Source organism: Sorex araneus, chromosome 6 (genome assembly GCF_027595985.1).
Source record: "Sorex araneus isolate mSorAra2 chromosome 6, mSorAra2.pri, whole genome shotgun sequence".
Taxonomy (NCBI): Eukaryota; Metazoa; Chordata; class Mammalia; order Eulipotyphla; family Soricidae; genus Sorex; species Sorex araneus.
Window position 1 is genome coordinate 60,494,748 of NC_073307.1, and position 18,534 is coordinate 60,513,281.

An 18,534-nucleotide genomic window follows, 5' to 3' on the forward strand; every position below is an offset into this window, starting at 1 on the left:
CTGGGCCTCTGGCACAGAGACAGTACAGTCCAGCTCATTCTTGGAGGTGGGGCTCGGCGCTGTTCCAGTGGTAAAGTCGCAACTGATGGCACGTTGGCATGCTGCAGCCCTGTCCTCCTCTGTACGGGAACAGACAGTGGACACAAGACGCCCATAAGCGCAAACATGTGGGCTGCGTGTCCAGGGAGAGGCGTGTCTCACTACTGACGGTCACCTATGCCTGATGCAGCATGAGACCCAGGAGAAGGAAGTTTCAGTGTCTTAAATGTGGCTCAGCAGGGCGAGCATGCGGAGGAAAGGATGAGTTTCTGTCTCGAAATTAAGAACTCCTGCAGCCAGCACAGTAGCACAGCAGGCAGCACATCCTGTCCCCGAGCCCGGCCATGAGGGCTGGTGCCTGCAGCTTAGCTCCTCAGTGCCCAGGACAAAGACCCCACGGCAAGGAATCAACCACTTTCTAAGTTTATTGTCGGTTATATGTGGAGAGGCAGATTTTACATGAGCGCTTCAAACCAACCTTGTACATTCACCAAATGTGACTAGAGCCATTTGAAAACAAGGTCTAGAAATGTGCTTAGTTCTTGGTTTTATATAACATTGGCCAAGCACCAGGAGTGAGCTGAGACGGACGCATCAGACCCGGAGCCCCAGTCTCTCCTGAACTGCCCTCCCACACCCCTCACTCATAAGGCATAAGTAAGTGTGTTGTGTCTCTCAGTTACTTGAATAAATATTGAGACCCCATCGCACATTATGCCAGCAGTGACAAACCCCTTTAGAAATAGACCCCAGGCTCACATAGTCATGACAGGGTCCTCAGGACCCCCCAGGCATCCAGTTTTGTAACAGGGTCCTTGTGACTGACCAGGACAACCAGAACGTTCGCTCAGGCTGTGCAATACTGGAAGCAGATGAGGCCATGGTGTTCCGAGTTTCTGAACCACCTGCTGGACACTTTCTGGGCAGTATTCTCTGTCCCAAGTCCAGGGGCTCCATCACCTTCTCTGGGGTATCTGTAAACACGACCGGCCCGCTGTGGTTTTGAGGGGAGCATTCAGTAGTGATCAGTCAGGCCTCCAGGTGCCGCTATGCCCTGGCACTGACTACCTGCCATGGGCAGGCAGTGGACAGAGAAGGGTTTGCTCCAGGCAACAAGGAGGTATAAGGTGGATACCCGGAAGCTAAAGGTGGGGATTTTTTGCTTTTCTGAGCGCTGTCCAAAGTGGATTGAGATGGATGGAAAGAGGAGGGAAGGAAAATGATTTGCCACAAGCTCGGGACAGCTCCTGAGTCCTGAGGACAGAATCTTGACTGCAGGGCCAGGCTGCTGCCTGAACATGGGAATGAGGTGGTTCGGGCACGTGGTGATGCAGGCTCAGACCCAGGAAATGGCCCTTGCAGAGACCATGCTGGGATGGGGGCAGGGGGATCTGTATCCTCCCTCTCCCTGTCTGGGTGGCTGTGTCCCTCCCCAGCTGACTAGCACTGCCCCACGGATGGCCAGAGAGACTAGAGAGGCAGTTAGAGGGCGTGGATGGAGGCATGGCAGAATGGGGGCCATACCCCAGGGCCACCTTCAGGGAGCAGCTACCCCACACACAGCACCAGGAAAGGAAGAGCTGGATGTCAGCAGCAGCCACACCACACAGCTATTCACTTGGGCACCCCCAAATTGTGCTGACCCCGACTCAAGGACGTGGCTCTGCTGGCCTTTGGTTGCTCTAAGGCTGCTTCCCTGGGCCCTGCCGCCCCAGCTGGCCTCACATTGCCGTCCCCAGCAGATCCCAGGGGCAGGGAAGACTCGGCCTCAGGAGGTGGAGTGACTTCGGGAATCCAGGGGACACTGCAGCGCCTTCAGAGAGACAAGACGGAGCCCAGCTGGCCAAACAGACAGACGGACAGACGCACAGATGTGGTTCAGTGGGGCTGTTTTGTCTTTTTTTTTTTTCTTTTTGCTCTGCTGACCAGTATTGGAAAGCCAGTGTCAGTAATGGGGGAGCTGAGACCCCCCCATAGGACCCTGCCAGGGCTGAGGAGCTGCGAACAGCCCCCGGAATAAGGGAGGTGGGGGCCCCACACTCCTGAGAACCTCAGCGTTAAGTTCTCATCTCTGTTCTTGAGGTATGAGCCCCAAACACACAAAGTCCCAGAGAGGGTTGGGGAGACACCCACTCCCTCAGGGCCCGAAGCCTGGGGTTTCTCCCCTGACCCCCCACTCCCAGATGGGGACAGGCTCTGAGTGGACACGGCAGCTCAGCCCTGCCCTGCACAGGGGGGCGTGCAGAAAGTTCCACGGTGGCCCATGAAGATGGTGTCAGATGGGCCAGAATCAGTGTTTTAGCCCTTGATAGGCCCCTCAGTGCCCCGGGCCTGGGACGTGCCGGTCACCCACTTCTTCCCGCCGAGACTGTGTCGCCCTGCCTGCTCATGACTTCATGGTGCAGAGGGGTACGACGATGACCAGCAGCACAGTGCAGGTGGCCGCGGTGATGAGGGCCGCCAGCTTGCAACCCCTGGCGCGCCGGAACTCAGCCTCCTTGTGCTTCAGCAGCGAGTCGTAGCCAGGCGTGTGGAGCCCCTCCATCCAGTAATCCAGGTTGTTGGGGTTCAGGGACTCCTGTGTCTGAGGGCCGAGGGTAGCATCAAGGAGGTCCTCCCCGTCCCCGCCCAGGCGTGAGTCCCACATGCCTCCACCCCTACAGACACAAGAGCCTTTCCAAGATCCCCACGGCTCTGTCTGACTGTCCCGGTGGACTAGGTCCCCGCACCCTCCAGATGCAGGTGACACCCCAGCACTATCAGTGTGGACAGAGCCGGCTGCTGCCCTCCTGGACCTTTTCCTGTGTCCGCCTTCCTGGGGCCTCCCACAGCCCCGCAGACATGCCTCCAGGGACCCACATGTCCCTCTGCTCCCTGAGGGGAGGCCAGCAGATGCCCTCTCAGCCACCACCTCATCCTGGACAGCCCGGGGCCTCTGGAGCAGGGGGTGGGGGGCTGCTGTGGGGGATGGTGGTGCTGGGGGTGGTCTCTGGGTTTGGGGGCTGGGGACCCACCTGAGCGCTTACCTGCAGGTCCAGTGCAGCCAGTTTGCCTTTGGCACCCATGCTGCGGACATGCTCCTCCAGGGCCCAGGGGGGCTGCCGCTTCACCTCGGCCAGCCGCATGTTGGCATACAATGAGCCGCCCTTGGTGGGGCCCCGGAGCGAGGCGGGGTGCGCATGGGGGCTGAAAACCTGCTCCACCAGGAAGCCAGTGCGGGGGGCGTCGTGCTGCCGGTCGGTCTGTGCAGGAGAGGGTACGAGTGTGGGCCCCTGGACTGCCGTGTCTCCAACCCCAGACAGACCCCATGTCCAGGCCTGGACACTGTCCACCATAGACATGCGAATGCCTCCCAAAGAGGATGGACCCAAGACTGAGGAAAAGCCTCTACCGGCTTTTACCCGAGGGTGGGGGCTGGGGGCCCAGCAAGTCTCCGGGAGCCCCAGAGCACTTCTGGGGGGGTGAGGGGACACTGTCCACAGAGAAACAGTGCCACCCTACACATGCATGCGGGACCTGCCCAAAGTGCCTGCTGGGGGCACAAGGTATCCTGGGTTCCTGGGGTACCTCTCCCTGACACTGCACCCCACATTGCATCCCTCTGGGGCAGCCCAAGAGCTCCCCAGCTCCCGAGAGGAGCTCAGGGAGACCCTCCTGTTCTCTCTGGCACACGTGGGGGAGCCCTGCCTGTGCCCTTGCTCCCCACAGAAACCTCATGCATGACAGGAGACCAGCCAGTCGGACTTTCCAGGGCCTCGTGAAGCCCCTACAACGGCCTTACCTCCTTGGACTTGCGATGCCAGTCTTTGCCCTCAGCCCCACCCAGGCCCCCACGGCCAGCGTGGGTGGCATGGGTGACAGGGCGCCAGCCCCGCGGCGAGTTGGAGATGCTAGCGATCTTCGACTCAGTGGCACTGTTCTCCGTCAGGGACCTGGAGGAGGGCCGGGCCAGCAGGCTCCGCTTGAGGGCTGCCACGTGCAAGCTGGTGCTGTGGCCACTGCTGCCCTCGGAGCAGCCCCAGTCGGCAGCCGTGTCCTCCCGGGCAGGCGTGTGGGTGTGGGGCAGCTGGGCCGAGTCGCTCCCCTCGTCCTCTGACAGGTCCAGTGGAGCGCGGCCCGCCGGCTCCACGGGCTGCCGCATCTTCTGGTCCAGCTTGTTGAGCTTGCCTAGGACCTGGGAGATCTCCTCGCGCACGCCCAGCAGCGACTCCAGCCTGCGCTCGATATCCCCGATCCGCAGCAGCAGCCGGCACACGCTGCTCCTCAGCTCCTCCTCCGAGTGGCCCTGGCCCCCGGCGGGGCTGTCACTGTCGGACTTGGGCAGCTGGGACAGGGACCCCAGGCTGTTGTGGCAGGATGAGGGCAGGATGCCTGAGGAGCCGCAGATGCTCATGTCGTCCAGGAAGCGGAAGATGTCACTGATGTCGTCGCTGATGGCCTCAGACTCCTCCGACCGCTTCCGGCCCTGCCTGTCGCTGGACCTGGCGGTGCCCCTGGGCTCCGGTGCCAGCGGCTCCGTCTGGGTGCTCACGCTGCTGGTGTCGGTGCTCAGCTGCCTGCTGCCGCAGCCTGGCCTGTCCTCCTGGAAAGCCTTGGCTGGCTCGGCGTTCTCCAAGTTCATAGGAGAAGGGCTCCCCCCAGGCGTGGCCACGTACAGGACAGGCTCTGAGTCCTTGGGTGCCAGGAAAGCCTGACGCCTATCCCGGGTGGGGAACATGGGGCTCTGGGTGCCAGGACTGGGGTATCGCCGCTTCTTCTCCTCGGGGCGCTCTCTGCTGAAGAAGGAGCACTCGAAGTCAGGCACTTCGTCTGTATTGAGGCTCCAGCTCTTGGCCGGCCAGGGGCTGGGTCTTCCAGGCCTTCCGGGGCAGCGCCGCGGTTCCGCTGCCCCAGGCACAGGCGAGGGGCCGAAGTAGGTGGAAGCCTGCAGGTCGTCCAGGCTCTCATGCTTGACCCGTCGCTGGTCGTACCTGCCAGGGTCCAGGCCGGGGCTACTGCACGGCAGCTCAAAGCTGTGGGTGAAGACGGGGCTCCTGGGCGGTTCCTTCCGCCTTGGGGATGCCCCGCGCTCTGTCCCGGCCTGCTGGGGGCCCATGGGCACCAGCAGGTGGAAGTTCTCACTGGAGATACCGCATCTCTGCTCGCGGGCAGGCACCAGCAGGGGCCGGTCAGTGGGCAGGAAGGTGTCACTGCTGGCCAGGCTGGGGGGCAGTGGCTCTGTGTCCGAGAGCAGCTCGCTGTCCAGGTTCATGGGGAAGTAGGTTCTCTGCATCTCGCAGGGCCGTGGGACGCCCACACCAAAAGGGCCCAGGCGCTGCAGGCGGTCCAGAGATGCCGTGCGGCTCTTGCTGGCCTCGCCCACCCCCAGCAGGAAGTCGGGCTGCAAGGGGGGCAGGAACTCGGGGCTCTCCCTGCTCTCGCGCCGCCCAGCTGGGTATCCTGGGCCAAAGGGCTGTTGGCGGAGCTGGCAGTCCAGGGGCCCACACTCAGCCTCGCCGCCCGCCTCTTCCCGGCACCCCCCTGCCCCCGGCAGCTTCTCCTTGGCAGTGCTGCCACTCATCTGGATGAGGTTGAACATGGTTACCACGTCAGCAGCCACCATGATCTTCTTGGACTGCGAGTTGTCTGCGGGACACTTCACCTTGTCCTTGAACAGCGTGGCCGGGAAGCCGGGGTCCAGGCAGGCGGTATGGAAGAGCAGGTTCCGGAGCCTGGAGAGCTGTGGCAGATCCAGGCGGGCACAAAGTGACTGGCAGAGGTCCTGGTAGGATGTCGCGGGCCGTGTGCTGGCCAGCTCCTCCAGAACCTTCACCAGAACCAGCGGGGGTTCCCGGGGGGCCTCCATGGCTCAGGACCTGGAAGACAGCATCAGGATGAGGGGGATGGTCAGCGCCCTGCAGAGCCACGTGTCCCAGAAAGGCCAGGGAAAATGATGGGGGGGCCTGGCGAGTCAGTTGGGGCTATGCTCAGGCTCTGCCGAAGACCCGGGTTCCATCCCTGGCCCTGCACAGTGCCCTGAGAGCCACTGTGGGCCCCTGTGAAAAATCACCCATGACAGTAGTTTTGCAAAAAGACGTTCATTGAGGTGGGTCATCCTTCACCCAAAGAGTGAAGCAGATTTGTTAAGTGATTTCCCACCTGAGCCTGCTGAACGTGGAGCCACAGGAAAAAGCTGGAAATTGGGTCGGCAGGGGAATGCCCCCAGAGGGGCCAGAGTCATGGAAAGGGCAGCTGCAGCCAAGCTGCTGTGGGCAGCTGGGTAAAAAACAGAGAGACCCATCCCCTGTCCCCACAGACAGCACAAAACCATGAGACCCGCCCCCTGCACCCACCTCCTGCCCCCTCGGGCAGCACAGAATCAGGCACCCACCCTCTGACGTATCTTGCCCGAGTCCAGTGAATTTGGGTGAGGCTGGGACTCTAGGCGCCCAGAGACATAGTTCACCCTCCCAGGCAGCCTTCCCTGCTAAACTGCCGCCCTTCTGCTCTGCAACACCAAGACTCAAGTGTGGGGGCAGCGTGAGAAAGCCCCGGAAGCTTCAGGACTGAGGTGGGACAGACGTCCCCACCCAGAGGGCACCGAGGCTTCTAGAAGCTGGTAAGTCACCAAGGTCGCATCTAGAGAAAAAGAAAAAAAGGCTTCGGTCCTGGAACCGCCAGAGTCAGAGCTGGCTCCCCGTCCCAGTGCTCCTGGTCCTCAGTCACTCAGGAGCACTCTTGTCCTCTCCCTTCCTGGCCCTTGGCATTGGCTTCCGGGCTCCAAGCCTTTCCACACCTCCTAGGACCACCAGCCCCTGCTCACGGGTCATTCCAGGGTCCTCTGCAGGCGCCCGGCATGGAGAATGGATCTCGCTTGGCGCTTTCTGCAGCGCCCCCAGCCCTTCTCTTCTTCCGGCGGTGCCGCCTCGGTCCTGGCCTCCGGCATCCTGCAGGCGGCCCCCTCGGCCAGAGGCGGGGTGCATACCCCTTTGTGCGTGCCCCAGCAGCAGCGTCGCCGCGTTTGGGGGTCCCCTTCCCCTTAGTGTCAGTCCTCAACGGGCTCCTGCTGAGCAGGTGCGCGGGGCCCGGCGGGCGCGCGTGCTGAGAGCACCCAGGGGCTCTCCACGGGGGCAGCCGGGTGCCCACACAGCCCCCGAATTTAACCCTCGAAACGTCTTTTCCGGAGAATCGGATTTTCAGCTGTGGAAACTTCCCCCAAACTGCAGGCGCGCCCCTCCGAAGACCCCCGGCCGGGCTCAGCTCCCCACCCCGCGGCCACCAAGGGCCGCAGTGGCCCCGCGGACTCAGGCAGTGGCCCCCGCCCCGGCCCCCCCCTCCCCTCCAGGGCCCAGGGCTGCACTCACCTGCGCGCGCCCCCCTTTGTGTCCGGCCGCGCCGCGTCCCCCGCGGCCCGCACTGAAGGTGACCGCGGCGCGCGGCCCCGCAGCCCCGGGCCCCGCCGGGCCGCGCCGGCCACTTCGCTCATTGATTTTCCCTCTTGGCCCGGCCGGGCGTCAGGGGCCCAGATTGGAGCGATGGGCCGCCACGTGACCGCCCTCCCCGGGCGCGCACACACCGGCGGGCGGGACCCTCCGGGCGGACCCTCTCGGAGCCGACCCTCTGGTGGACTCTCTCCAGGTGGCCCCTCCCCGGGCGCGCGGCCCCTCCGGGCGGCCCCTTTCCAGGTGGTCCCTCCCCGGGCGCGCGGCCTCTCCGGGTGACCCTCCCCGGGCGCGCGGCCCCTCCGGGTGGACCCTCTCCGGGGGCGATGTCCACGCCCATGGGATAGCACAGCCGGCCGCCGGCGATGCCCTCCCGCAAGGCGGGAGGAAGCGACAGGGTTAAGAGTGGCGGGGGCCGATGGCAACCAGTGTTTGCCAGTAGCTGAGTGCCGCCTCTGTCTGGCCTGAGAACAGTCTGTGCCTAGCGGCCCCCGCCCCTCCCCACACAAGGCCCTTAGCCCAGCCCCCAGAAGTCAGAGTGGCAGAGCTGCCCTGTCCCGTAAAGGGAACAGGACAAGCAGGACAAGCCTCCACTCCAGCTTACCTGCTGGAGGCCCCCTGCAGCCCCTGGCTCACAGCTGTGAAATGAGGCTTCTTCACTTTTCCTCCGAAACCACACAGAAAGAGGCTCGCAAGGCCCCCCCACACCAGGGGCGCTCACACCCTCTCCCGCTGGGGGCCAGCACTCCAGACTCCCACACTTTCTCCCAGTCGGGACACGCTGCCCGCCTCCTCTTACCCACTGGGGCAGGGGGACCCTTCTCTGTGTTCCTCCGTGCACAGAAAGACCAAAGGAGGGCCTGGGGACCTGGGCTGGGGGGGCAGTGGGTCAGTCTCCAGGGTAAGAGGGTGCCCCATGGTTCCTGCAGGGAGGAGGAGGGCACTGGGCAGGGGGGCCCCAGAATGAAGGTGGTACCCAAAACCCAAGATGTTAGCTCCCTGGCATCCTAAGCTGAAAAATGCTCCCCTTGACCCCTGGGGACGCCCCATTCCTGCCTGGTGCCCTGCGGAGGACTTCTCCGTTTGCCCGGGTCCCGACCCTCCTGAGCAGCGCTAAGACCAGGAGCAGGACCTCAATGGGGTCCTCCGCACCTTCCAGGAAGTCAGTGGTGTGGAAGGGGAGTACCCTCCCCACTTGCTTTGTGCTGAGGCTGACTGGCGGTGGGGGGAGGAGGGGCTGCGATGTTCATACCGCTTCCTGGGAGAGCAGGGAAGTCTGGAGGTCACCTGGGGGGCAGCTCAAGGGATGCAGCCAGGGAGTACGAAGAGCGGCTGTGCCCGCCCCAGACCTGCACAATGCCAACTGTTTGCAAACACGCCTCGGTGAGCGTCTGTTCTCTGTAATCTCAGCCACCAGCTCAGATGAGTCACCTCTGTACCCCGCCATGGAGGAGTGGCAGAGCCAGGGGCCCCCTGCAAGCTCCGGGGGAGGTGATGTCTCTGGTCTCTGAACCCGTGCTCAGACCCCCAGAGGTGATGCTGGCAGCAGGAGAGAGGCGTTTTCAGAAGCTGTAATGGAGTTATCAATGCCAGGGGGACCTCTGGACAATGCCTGAAGCACCCCTCCCGAAAGAAAAAAAAATTCTTCTCAAAGCCTGGAGTAGCACAGTGAGGTCACACTCGAGTGTGCTGCCACCTGGCCCCACAAGGGCCACCTCCCAGCCCCAAGTCCCTAATGATGCTTTTCAGCAACATTCCCCAATACACTGGGAAGTTATTGCCCTTTGCACCCTTTGTCCTTTCACTGATCCATTGAGCACCTGGACATAACTCATGGTTGGCCAGCAAGAACCACCCTGGCCGGCTGACTGCAAGCAGGTGGGGGATCCTCTGTCTGCTAATAAGCTACACCCATGGCCGCAAGGCTCTGCCAAATCAAAATACAAAGCAGGTAAAATGGAGGAGATGCTTTCCGAAATAATGTGTCAATAAAGTTATATTTAGGGGGGCTAGAGCAATAGCACAGCGGGTAGGGCGTTTGCCTTGCACGCGGCTGACCCGGGTTCGATTCCCAGCATCCCATATGGTCCCCTGAGCACCACCAGGAGTAATTCCTGACTGCAGAGCCAGGAGTAACCCCTGTGCATCGCCAGGTGTGACCCAAAAAGAAAAAATAAAGATATATTTAAATGACTCATGTTCAATGTACTAAATGTTATATAGTTGTTAATGTAATATTTATACATGGTATACATAATATGTACAATGTAATTATGTTTATCATATGTATTACATACAATAGAAAATGTGTTCCTAGATGGAATTCCTGGTGCTACTATGGGCTATATTCATTAAATTTTTTTCCTGCTTTTCCTGGCATACAATATTAATATGATCACAACACAGCTCAAAAGAGGTTCTAAGGGCCTGGAGTGATAGCAGTGGGTAGGGCATTTGCCTTGCACATGGCTGACCCGGGTTCAATTCCCAGCATCCCATATGGTCCCCCAAGCACTGCCAGAAGTAATTCCTGAGTGCAGAGCCAGGTGTGACGCAAAAAAAAAAAAAAAAAAAAAAAAAAAAAAAAGGTTCGGGGCTGGAGAGATAGCACAGCGGGTAGGGCGTTTGCCTTGCACGCGGCCGACCCGGGTTCAAATCCCAGCATCCCATATGGTCCCCTGAGCACGGCCAGGGGTAATTCCTGAGTGCAGAGCCAGGATTAACCCCTGTGCATCGCCAGGTGTGACCCAAAAAGCAAAAAAAAAAAAAAAAAAAAAAAAAAGGTTCTGATCATCGATCACCATCTCAGCTGTAATGACAGGATGAGCTTCATGATTTTTTTTTTGTTTGGTTTTTGGGTCACACCCGGCGATGCATAGGGGTTACTCCTGGCTCTTCACTCAGGAATTACCCCTGGTGGTGCTCAGGGGACCATATGGGATGCTGGGATTAGAACCTGGGTAGGCCGCGTGCAAGGCAAAAACGCCCTACCCGCTGTGCTATTGCGCCAGCCCCGAGCTTCATGATTTTAGACCAGCATCAACAAACCTTCTCTGCAGACTTTCTCTTGCAGTTTCAGCAAGGAAACAGTCATAGACAATATGAAAATTATTAGGTATTACTATAATTTTTAAATTTACAAATAGAAGTGGACTAGAGCAATAGCACAGCAGGTAGGTGTTTGCCTTGCACGGGACCGACCCGGGTTTGATTCTTCCATCCCTCTCGGAGAGCCCAGCAGGCTACCGAGAGTATCTCGCCCGCACAGCAGAGCCTGGCAAGCTACCCATGGCATATCTGATATGCCAAAAATAGTAACAACAAATTTTACAATGGAGACGTTACTGGTACCCGCTTGAGCAAATCGATGAACAACGGGACGACAGTGCTATAGTAATAATATTTTATTATTTTATTTTATTATCTAATTAAAATTCATTTTAATTAATTAATTAAACTTTAATTAAAATTTATTTAATATTTTATTATTGATGTAACAATATATTATATATTAATACATCGTTTTCCATTCCCAATTCTTTCTGGTTAAATAGGGTTGATTGTTTTTTCTTCTGGGGGTGGTGGGAAAGTGTGTCTCACCCAGCAATGCTCTGGGGTTACTCCTGGCTCTGCACTCAGAAATGACTCCTAGCAGTGCTCAGGGGACCATATGGGATGTCAGGATGGAACCTGGGTAAGCCACATGCAAGGCAAACACCCTGCCCACTAGACTATTGCTCCAGCCCCTGGTTAAGTAAGAATTTTGTAAACAAAAGGTGAGAAGTATAATTGTAAGTCAACATGTATTGCAAAAGGCTTTTTGATTCTATTCCTCAGGAACTTAAGAAAGCACTTTAATGAGTGGCTAACATCCATTTGAAAAAGAAAAAAGGTGAATTCCAATTACTCAGGTTCATCAGTGCCTCTGGAGGAACTAATTAATCAGCTGAGTATTAATTACAAAACTTGGGCTCTTGGCTGTGGCTGGTGGTGAGGCAGCGTTGGCCTGGCAGGCATAAAGCTGAGCACCCCCCAGGCCCCCTGAGGCGTTTTGATCCCTGTGTGCCAGGACCCCCAGCCAAGTGTGGACTTGGCACTGAGGTCAGTGGGAGCACCCCAGCTCTCCTCAGCCAGGCTGAGCCGGTGATGCTCGCTGACCTGGCCGTCACGGACCAAACCCCAGAGCAGTCTGGAGCGTCTCTGCCTATTTGGTCCTCTGTTCCAGCCCACCGGCACCCAAACCGCTCAAGACCTAGTGCCTCTGCTGCCCCCTGGTGTTTTCTTCTTATATTGCCGCAGCGCTAGAAAAAACCTGGCGTTTTCCTGGAGTCCCCTCCGTGCTCTGCCGCCCTCCCCCAGCTCACCCTTCCCCACATGCAGCTTCATGCCGGTCCCTGGGAGCCCGCGGCTGGACCCCTCAATGAGGACAGACCACCGGACAGACCATGGATCATGGACTTGGCACTGTACCCCCCCAGGTACCCCCAGTTTGCAGGTGCCTCTGCTCCCTGGCCCACGGCCCCTCCAGCCAAGAAGAAAGGCCAAGTCGGTAGGGCTCAAGGTCAGTTTATTGACTTGAGTCCCTCCCACCACCATCTGTCCAGGCCCCAACCCCCCAGCCTGCCTCTGGGGCAGCAGGGGGCGCATGGAAGGCCCCTCCCTGTAGCAGGGGTGCTGCCGATGACCGATGACCAGGCCCTGCCTGCACCCTCTCCCAAAAGAGCAGCCCCCAGGGCGTCTTCATCCAGGTTACTACAAGGAGGCGACTGGTGGTGGCCAGGGTGTGCAGGGACAGCCCCCATGCTGGCTCCCCACCAGCTGTAGAGCCCTGGAGCCAGGACGGTGCCCTCCTCACAGACACACACACACCGGGGCCCCTAGGAGGCCCCACTGCTGGGCCGCTTGTCTATGAAGAAGCTCTTGAGAAGCATCAGCTGGCCCAGGCTGACCACCAGCAGCACCACTGTCTCTCCCACAGACCAGCAGCACACGCGGCTGTTCAGGTCCTCCGCCCGAGCCCGGTCTTGGGCCTCCCGCAGCCGGTAGTGCGTCTGCGAGTCGATCACGGACTTCAGCGCCTCGTGGATGGTGACACAGGCCGACTCCATCTGGGTGGGGGTGGACAGCGGCTGAACGAACGAACCCCTTGAGTAAGGAGGGACTTGGGGAGGCTAAATGGAACAGACCCAGGCCTGACTGACCCCAAGTGCAGGCTGCAAAGGGCTCGTGCAGGAGATGTTGGGGCTGGGGTCCTGCCTTGCACACAGCACAAACACTGTGGGGCCTCCACCAAGGATAGCATCCCAGAGCTCTAATTCACCCGGACTATTTCAAGGGCCAATGATGGAGAGACAGGATGACAGGATGGTCTTGAAGTGGCCGGCCCAAACTCAATCCTTGACATGCCATATGGTTCCCTGAGCACAGAGTCAGGAGTAACCCCTGAGTCGAGGCAAGTGCCCCCCCCTCCAAAAAAAAAGTCTCTAAGGTCAAAAATATGGATTCCCTCTGCATCTGCACTGGCCCAGAGGGGCGGCAGGCAAGAGAGGACAGGCCAAGGCACGGCTGCAGCCCACAAGCACCAGGGACAGGTCGTGACATGGCTGCTGGACACACAGACACGCAGCTCCTGAACAAGTAGCCAGGACACTCCTGTTCTACAGGGTTCCTGGGTACCTGACACTCGGTAAATATTTGGTGCTTCCAAGACACGCCCCCCTGGCAGGTTACCCCACCTTTCCATGGAGATCAGTTCTGTCTATGGGTCTCACTCTAGTTAGGGCAGGGGCTGGGCTGTGCCCCTGCACTCACCTGCGTGAGGGCAGTGACCCGGCTCCCCATGTCTGGCAGAATGGGGGGCTCATCCCCCACCTGGAAGTCGAAGTAGACAGTCTTGTGCGAGAAAGTGGAAAACTCATTGCTGAAGCAGAACTGGTGGACACCTGCCAGCTCTACCTGGTGCGTGAAACTGTCATACTGCTTCTTGGTGCCATGGTACAGGTTACGACCCTGTGGGTCCTCCACTGAGCAGTCCACGTCGTAGTGGCCCCCCGCGATGACCTGTGGGTACACTAGGCAGATGACCTACCTGCAGAACCCCAAGAGCAGCCCACTAAGAGCACCAATAGCAGCAGCCTGGGACCTCGCCCCCTGCTCCTGATAGGGACCACAACCCTCCTGCTCCCCACTACCCTTCAAGGATAATGCAGGGGTGCTGAACAGCCTGCCCGACTGACCACCTCTTGAGCTGGTGAATGGGGCCCATCACTCCAGGGTCCCATCCCTCCCCCCATCCCCTCCTGGGGATCCCATCACTCTGTTCCCTGCTGGCGATCTGATTACTCCCTCCCTCCTGGGTCTTATTACCCCCATCCCTTCCGGGGGGGGGGTCCCAGCAAACTCTCTCATCCCGGGTCCCATCACACCCTCCCTCTTGGGGCCCATCATCCCCATCCCCTCTTGGGGGATCCCATCACTCCGTCCCCTATTGGTGGTCCGATTACTCCCTCCCTCCCGGGTCCCATTACCCCATCCCCTCCTGGGGGACCCCATCACTACATCCCCTCCTGGGGAGTCCCATCACTATATCCCCTACTGGTGGTCTGATTACTCCTTCCCTCTCGGGTCCTATTACCCTCATCCCTTCCGGTGGGGGGGGGTCCCACCCCGGGTCCCATTACCCTATCCCCTCCTGGAGGGTCCCATTACCCCCACCTTTCCCAGGTCCTATCACTCCAGCCCCTTCTGGAAGTCCCATCACCCCCTCCCCTCCTAGGGGGAGGTCCTACCACCTCCGCCCGGCAGGGCGCACCTGATAGTCGAGCGAGAAGCGCACCCCGAGAGCCACGTCCTCGTAGAAGCACTGCTTGGCGCTGTCCGGCAGCTCGAAGGTGAGCTCGGCTCCCCGAGGCCCTTCCGCCCGCAGCAGCAGCGGCAGCAGCAGCAGCAGCAGCAGCGCGCAGGCCGTGCCGCCCATGACGCCGTCCGCAGCCCGGGCAGCACCGCTGAGTGCCCCTCAGACTCGCTGGACAGACGTGGCGCGGGAGGGGGGCGGGCCCGGCCCGGGAGGGGCGGGGTGCGCGCTAGTGCGCAGGCGCGCGCGTTTCGGGCGGGGAACCCAGTGCGCTAGCTCTTTAGGCCGGGTGGGGGGAGCGGGGGACTTACGGCGCAGGCGTAAAATCTTCTAGCCCGGGACGCAGTGTGCAGGCGCGCGGTGTTCCCTCGGGGAAGGGGAAAACCACTGAGTGCGCAGGCGCACCTCGGCCTGGAGGCGCCAGTGCGCAGGTGCGAGCTCTCGCAGCTGGGGACTCAGCGCAGGCGCACTTCCCTCAGCCGGGGAACCTAATGCGCAGGCGCACACACGAGGCTCTAGTGCGCAAGCGCGCGTCTCCCCGCGGCCCTCAGTTCGCAGGCGCGTCTCCCTGGGCACTTTTCCCGTTTCTTCTCGTTGCTCCCGGGAACCTCGTTTTCGCTGAGGGCTCCCAGGCGCCCGGCGCCCCCACGTCCCGAGCGTCCGCCCTCCTGGGGCCGCACTGAGCGCGGGGAGGACAGACCCCCGCAGCGCTTAGCCCTTTCCTCGCGCGAACACTGTCAGCTTGGTTCCAGGCGGTCCACAGAGCGTGCGCGCCGCAGCCCCAAGAGAAGCTGCCAAGTGGCCGGAGCAGGGCTGGGAAGGCGGAAACAACGCTGTAGGCTAGGTGCTTCTCAGGCCCGGGTCCACCCACGGCTTGGCCTGCATTTTGAGCTGTCAGAGGCTTGCGCAGGAGAAGCTCGGCCGCCTGCTCCGACCCGAGCCGGGAGGTCTGAGTCGGTGAGGAAGAAATGAGGACCCTGACCTTGCTCGTGGGGGCCCCGAGCGCACCCCTGCAGCTTCTGTCTTGGCTTTCCGAGGGAAGGGCCTATGAGGTCATGACCCGGCATACTCACCCGGGAAATGGGGCACAGAAGAAACCAACTCCTGCAGGGTTACCTGGACGAATAAACAGGCAGGTACCCCGCTTATGTTCAGGCTGCTCCATTAAGGGGTCCCCACGGCTTCTGACCTGAGAACTGCCCCCTTACCATCCAGCCTTTGCATCTCATCAAGAACTGCCCCGGTTTGGGGAAAGCTCCTAGTAGAACGAATCAGGAAACTTTTTTTTTTTTGAGCATTTATTTATGTTTGTATTTGATGGGGGCGTGGCTTGGGGTACAGTGCACAGGGCTTACTCCTGGCTCTTGTGCTCAGGGATCACTCTGGCAGTGCTTCCAGTGACCATGTGTGGTGCTCGGGATGGAACATGGGTCAGCTGTGTGCAAAGAAAGCGCCCTTCCCCCTGGTACTATCTCTGCAGCCCAGAATCAAGAAATTTCTTAGGTGGGGCTGGAGCAATAGTACAGTGGGTAGGGCATTTACTTTGCACGAGGCTGACCCGGGCTCGATTCCCAGCATCCCATATGGTTCCCTGAGCACTGCTAGGAGTAACCCCTGTGCATTGCCATTTGCCAAAAAAGGAAAAATAAAACACAAAAAAAAACCAGGAAATTTCATAGGAGATCTGAACCTTAGGACAGGTCCTGCATTTCACAGGGGGGAATTTTGTGCAAATTCTAATACCTGCCCACATTGGGGGCACCAGACTCCAGCTATTTGAACACATCAGAGTTGTTTGGGATTAACCCTTGTCAGCTGGAATCAGTGGCTTCTTCATGGAAGAATGTTCTGTCTGGGGACTCAGTTCACAATCATGTTTGCATCAGTGAAAACACATCCTGGGAATTCTGAAAGTCTGCCCTTTCCCAGGGAACACCTTCAAAGTGGTCCTGCCTGGGCCTTCCAGGAGACATCACCCCCATATTCTGTATCATGGTGGGCTCTAATTCTTTAATAAATCAGAGAGCCTTCATTCTTATCAGGCATTTTGTAAACTGATCACAGATAATGCTTCAAACAGTACCTGGTGATCCATCCAGATTCTGGTGGCAACTGCCATCAGTTCAGACCACTGCCCGGTGGGGAGCGCCAAAGGCCAACTTCTGGGAAATCTGGGGGACTCCGACAATCCTGAGGGTTTCCTATCTTCAGCCCCATGCCCAAGACTCTTGACATGAGGTGAACAGAAGGACAGATGAGAGAAGAATCGTGCTCCACAGGGTTCCCTAGACTCACTAGGCCCCTGAGAAATAACATCCCTCGGTGGGCCCTGGCAGTGGCTCTCAGGAGGGAAGCAGCAGGAGGGCTCTGGGGAGCCCTAGATCAGCACGTGGAACTCGGACAGCAGCCGCATCTGCTCGGCCTGCATCAAGTGTCTGCGCAGAAGTGCCTTTTTGCTTCTCAGTTCCAGTGTCCATGGGGAGCTGGGCACGGTGGGGCCCTTGGCCTTCAGGCCTCCAGCTACTGGGGAGGCTGGTGTGCTGCTGGACCAGACGTCTGGGATGGGCAGACTCAGGTGGGCGCTGAGTGGCGGCAGGAAGCCAGGTCGGGTCTGAGAGAACAGAGTGCCAGAGCCCCGTCGTTTCAGAAGGGGTGGTGGGTGGCGGTGCATGGCACTGGGTGACAAGCTGGCCGCAGTGTCCATGGCCTCCTGGGAGCTTTGGAACAGTGACAGGTGGGAGCTGGTGAGCCTCTTCCTGTCCGAGGTGACTGTGCTGGCCTCCAGGGTGCTGGTACTGGGCCACACGTCTCTGACATGGCAGTCATCTTCTGGGGGCCAGGGTGCCACTATAGACTCCAAACTGCCCTTCTCCTGATCTTTGGGGACGACACCTCTCCAAGTCAGGGGTGCATGGGGAGCCTGGCCTTTCTCGTGGGGCTCCCTCCAAGCTGTAAGGATCTTGGGGTTTTGCTCTGGGACCGAGTAGAAGAGCATAGAGTCCTTGCCGTCAACGCTGTTGGTTCTGGATAGTGGCCCCCGTTTGGGGACGGGCACCTCACTGATGTCTATACAGGTGCCACGGGCTCTTCCTGGTTCCTGGAGGCTGCCAGTACTGACAGTGCCAGCAGGCCCCAGGGCTCTGACTGAAGCCTCTTCAGCTGTGGCAGGCAGGCCCTTTAGAGGTTCCCAACTTTCCTGGGAGGTGATTCGGGCTCCTGCAGAACCGTGGGAGGAAGGGCCGGCCCCAGGGGCCCTGTTTGGAGGCCAAAGAAGTGCTCCTTTTCCGCAGGCAGGGAGCTGGGCCTGGGGGTGTCCCTCTCAATGTCTAAGGGCGAGGTGCAGAGTGGGGGCATCTGCCGCATTTCCCCTTGGGCATGGGAGGCATGTGGAGATACTGCCTGGTGGTCTGGGTGCCCGTATCTGTGGTTATGATGATCACCTCCTTCCCCTGGGCCTTGCAGGCATCCAGGAGGTGGTGCAGCACATCCTTGTTGCCACTGTTGATGGCACGGACCAGCGCTGGGGCTCCCGTGTGGTCCTACAGGCTGGGGTCAGCTCCACTCTCCAGCAGCAGGGAGACCACCTTGCTCCCGCCCCCCCCCCCTCCGCACGCAGGCATGCATGAGCACCATCCTGCCGCACTTGTCCTGGATGTTGGGGTCGGCCTGCTGCTCCAGCAGGCACCTCATCATCCTGGGCTTGCTGCTGCTCTGTGGGGCTGCATGTTGCGTGCCGCAGGCCACCATGAGCGCTGTCTCGCCTTGCTCGTTGCTCTCATTGATGTAGGTGCCCCCTTCCAGGAGCAACCAGGCCAGCCGGAGTCACCTCAGCCACACATCCTTCAGGAAAGAGTTCACGTCCGTCCTCAGTTCCATGTCCTTGTCCATTATGGTGGCTGCAGGTGACGTCTCAGGGCAGTGTTGTCAGCCCTGCGTGGAAAGAAGGGAGGGGAGGAGTATCTGTTTCAGCTGGGCACAGTCCCTCCCAGCCAGGCTGCTGGCCACGCCAGCTTAATTTGTTGCAGTGTGCAAGCACATGTCTTCCTCGTGTCTCGTGTCTGTGTGTGCATACATATGTACAGCCCCCAGCGTTTGCACAGCACTACACACATGCATGTGTATAATAATGTGTGTCCATGCTACATGCTTGCATGCAGCACTGTGTCCACAGAATGCATGTACACCTGTGCATACAGTCCTGTGTGTGTGTGTGTGTGTCCA

At 59.6% G+C, this 18,534-nt stretch overlaps 3 protein-coding genes across 7 annotated transcripts; all 3 read right to left on the reverse strand.

Annotated features, from left to right (window-relative positions):
- Positions 1-446: 446 nt before the first annotated feature.
- On the reverse strand, positions 447-14,398 carry MINAR1 (membrane integral NOTCH2 associated receptor 1). Of its 4 annotated transcripts, XM_055141840.1 has the most exons (5): positions 7,383-7,920; positions 6,410-6,657; positions 3,821-5,894; positions 3,066-3,281; positions 447-2,623 (listed from the first exon to the last, which is right to left on the reverse strand). In XM_055141840.1, the coding sequence occupies exons 3-5, from the start codon at positions 5,882-5,884 to the stop codon at positions 2,426-2,428; spliced, it is 2,478 nt and encodes an 825-aa protein (XP_054997815.1). In that variant the 5' UTR covers positions 5,885-5,894; positions 6,410-6,657; positions 7,383-7,920; the 3' UTR covers positions 447-2,425. The 4 variants fall into 4 exon arrangements, with proteins under 4 accessions (XP_054997815.1, XP_054997816.1, XP_004617606.2 ...); XM_055141841.1 differs by lacking the exons at positions 6,410-6,657; positions 7,383-7,920 and adding an exon at positions 14,272-14,398; XM_004617549.2 differs by lacking the exon at positions 6,410-6,657.
- Positions 12,010-14,670, reverse strand: TMED3 (transmembrane p24 trafficking protein 3). Of its 2 annotated transcripts, none has more exons than XM_055141843.1 (3): positions 14,272-14,670; positions 13,272-13,520; positions 12,010-12,589 (listed from the first exon to the last, which is right to left on the reverse strand). In XM_055141843.1, the coding sequence occupies exons 1-3, from the start codon at positions 14,434-14,436 to the stop codon at positions 12,338-12,340; spliced, it is 666 nt and encodes a 221-aa protein (XP_054997818.1). In that variant the 5' UTR covers positions 14,437-14,670; the 3' UTR covers positions 12,010-12,337. The 2 variants fall into 2 exon arrangements, with proteins under 2 accessions (XP_054997818.1, XP_004617607.1); XM_004617550.2 differs by having other exon boundaries at positions 12,010-12,568; positions 14,272-14,653.
- A 2,020-nt stretch (positions 14,671-16,690) lies between these two features.
- On the reverse strand, positions 16,691-18,201 carry ANKRD34C (ankyrin repeat domain 34C). Its single transcript, XM_004622793.2, is given in 4 exon segments — positions 16,691-17,397; positions 17,400-17,681; positions 17,684-17,900; positions 17,902-18,201. Coding segments are annotated over 4 exon segments (1,506 nt in total).
- Positions 18,202-18,534: the final 333 nt, after the last annotated feature.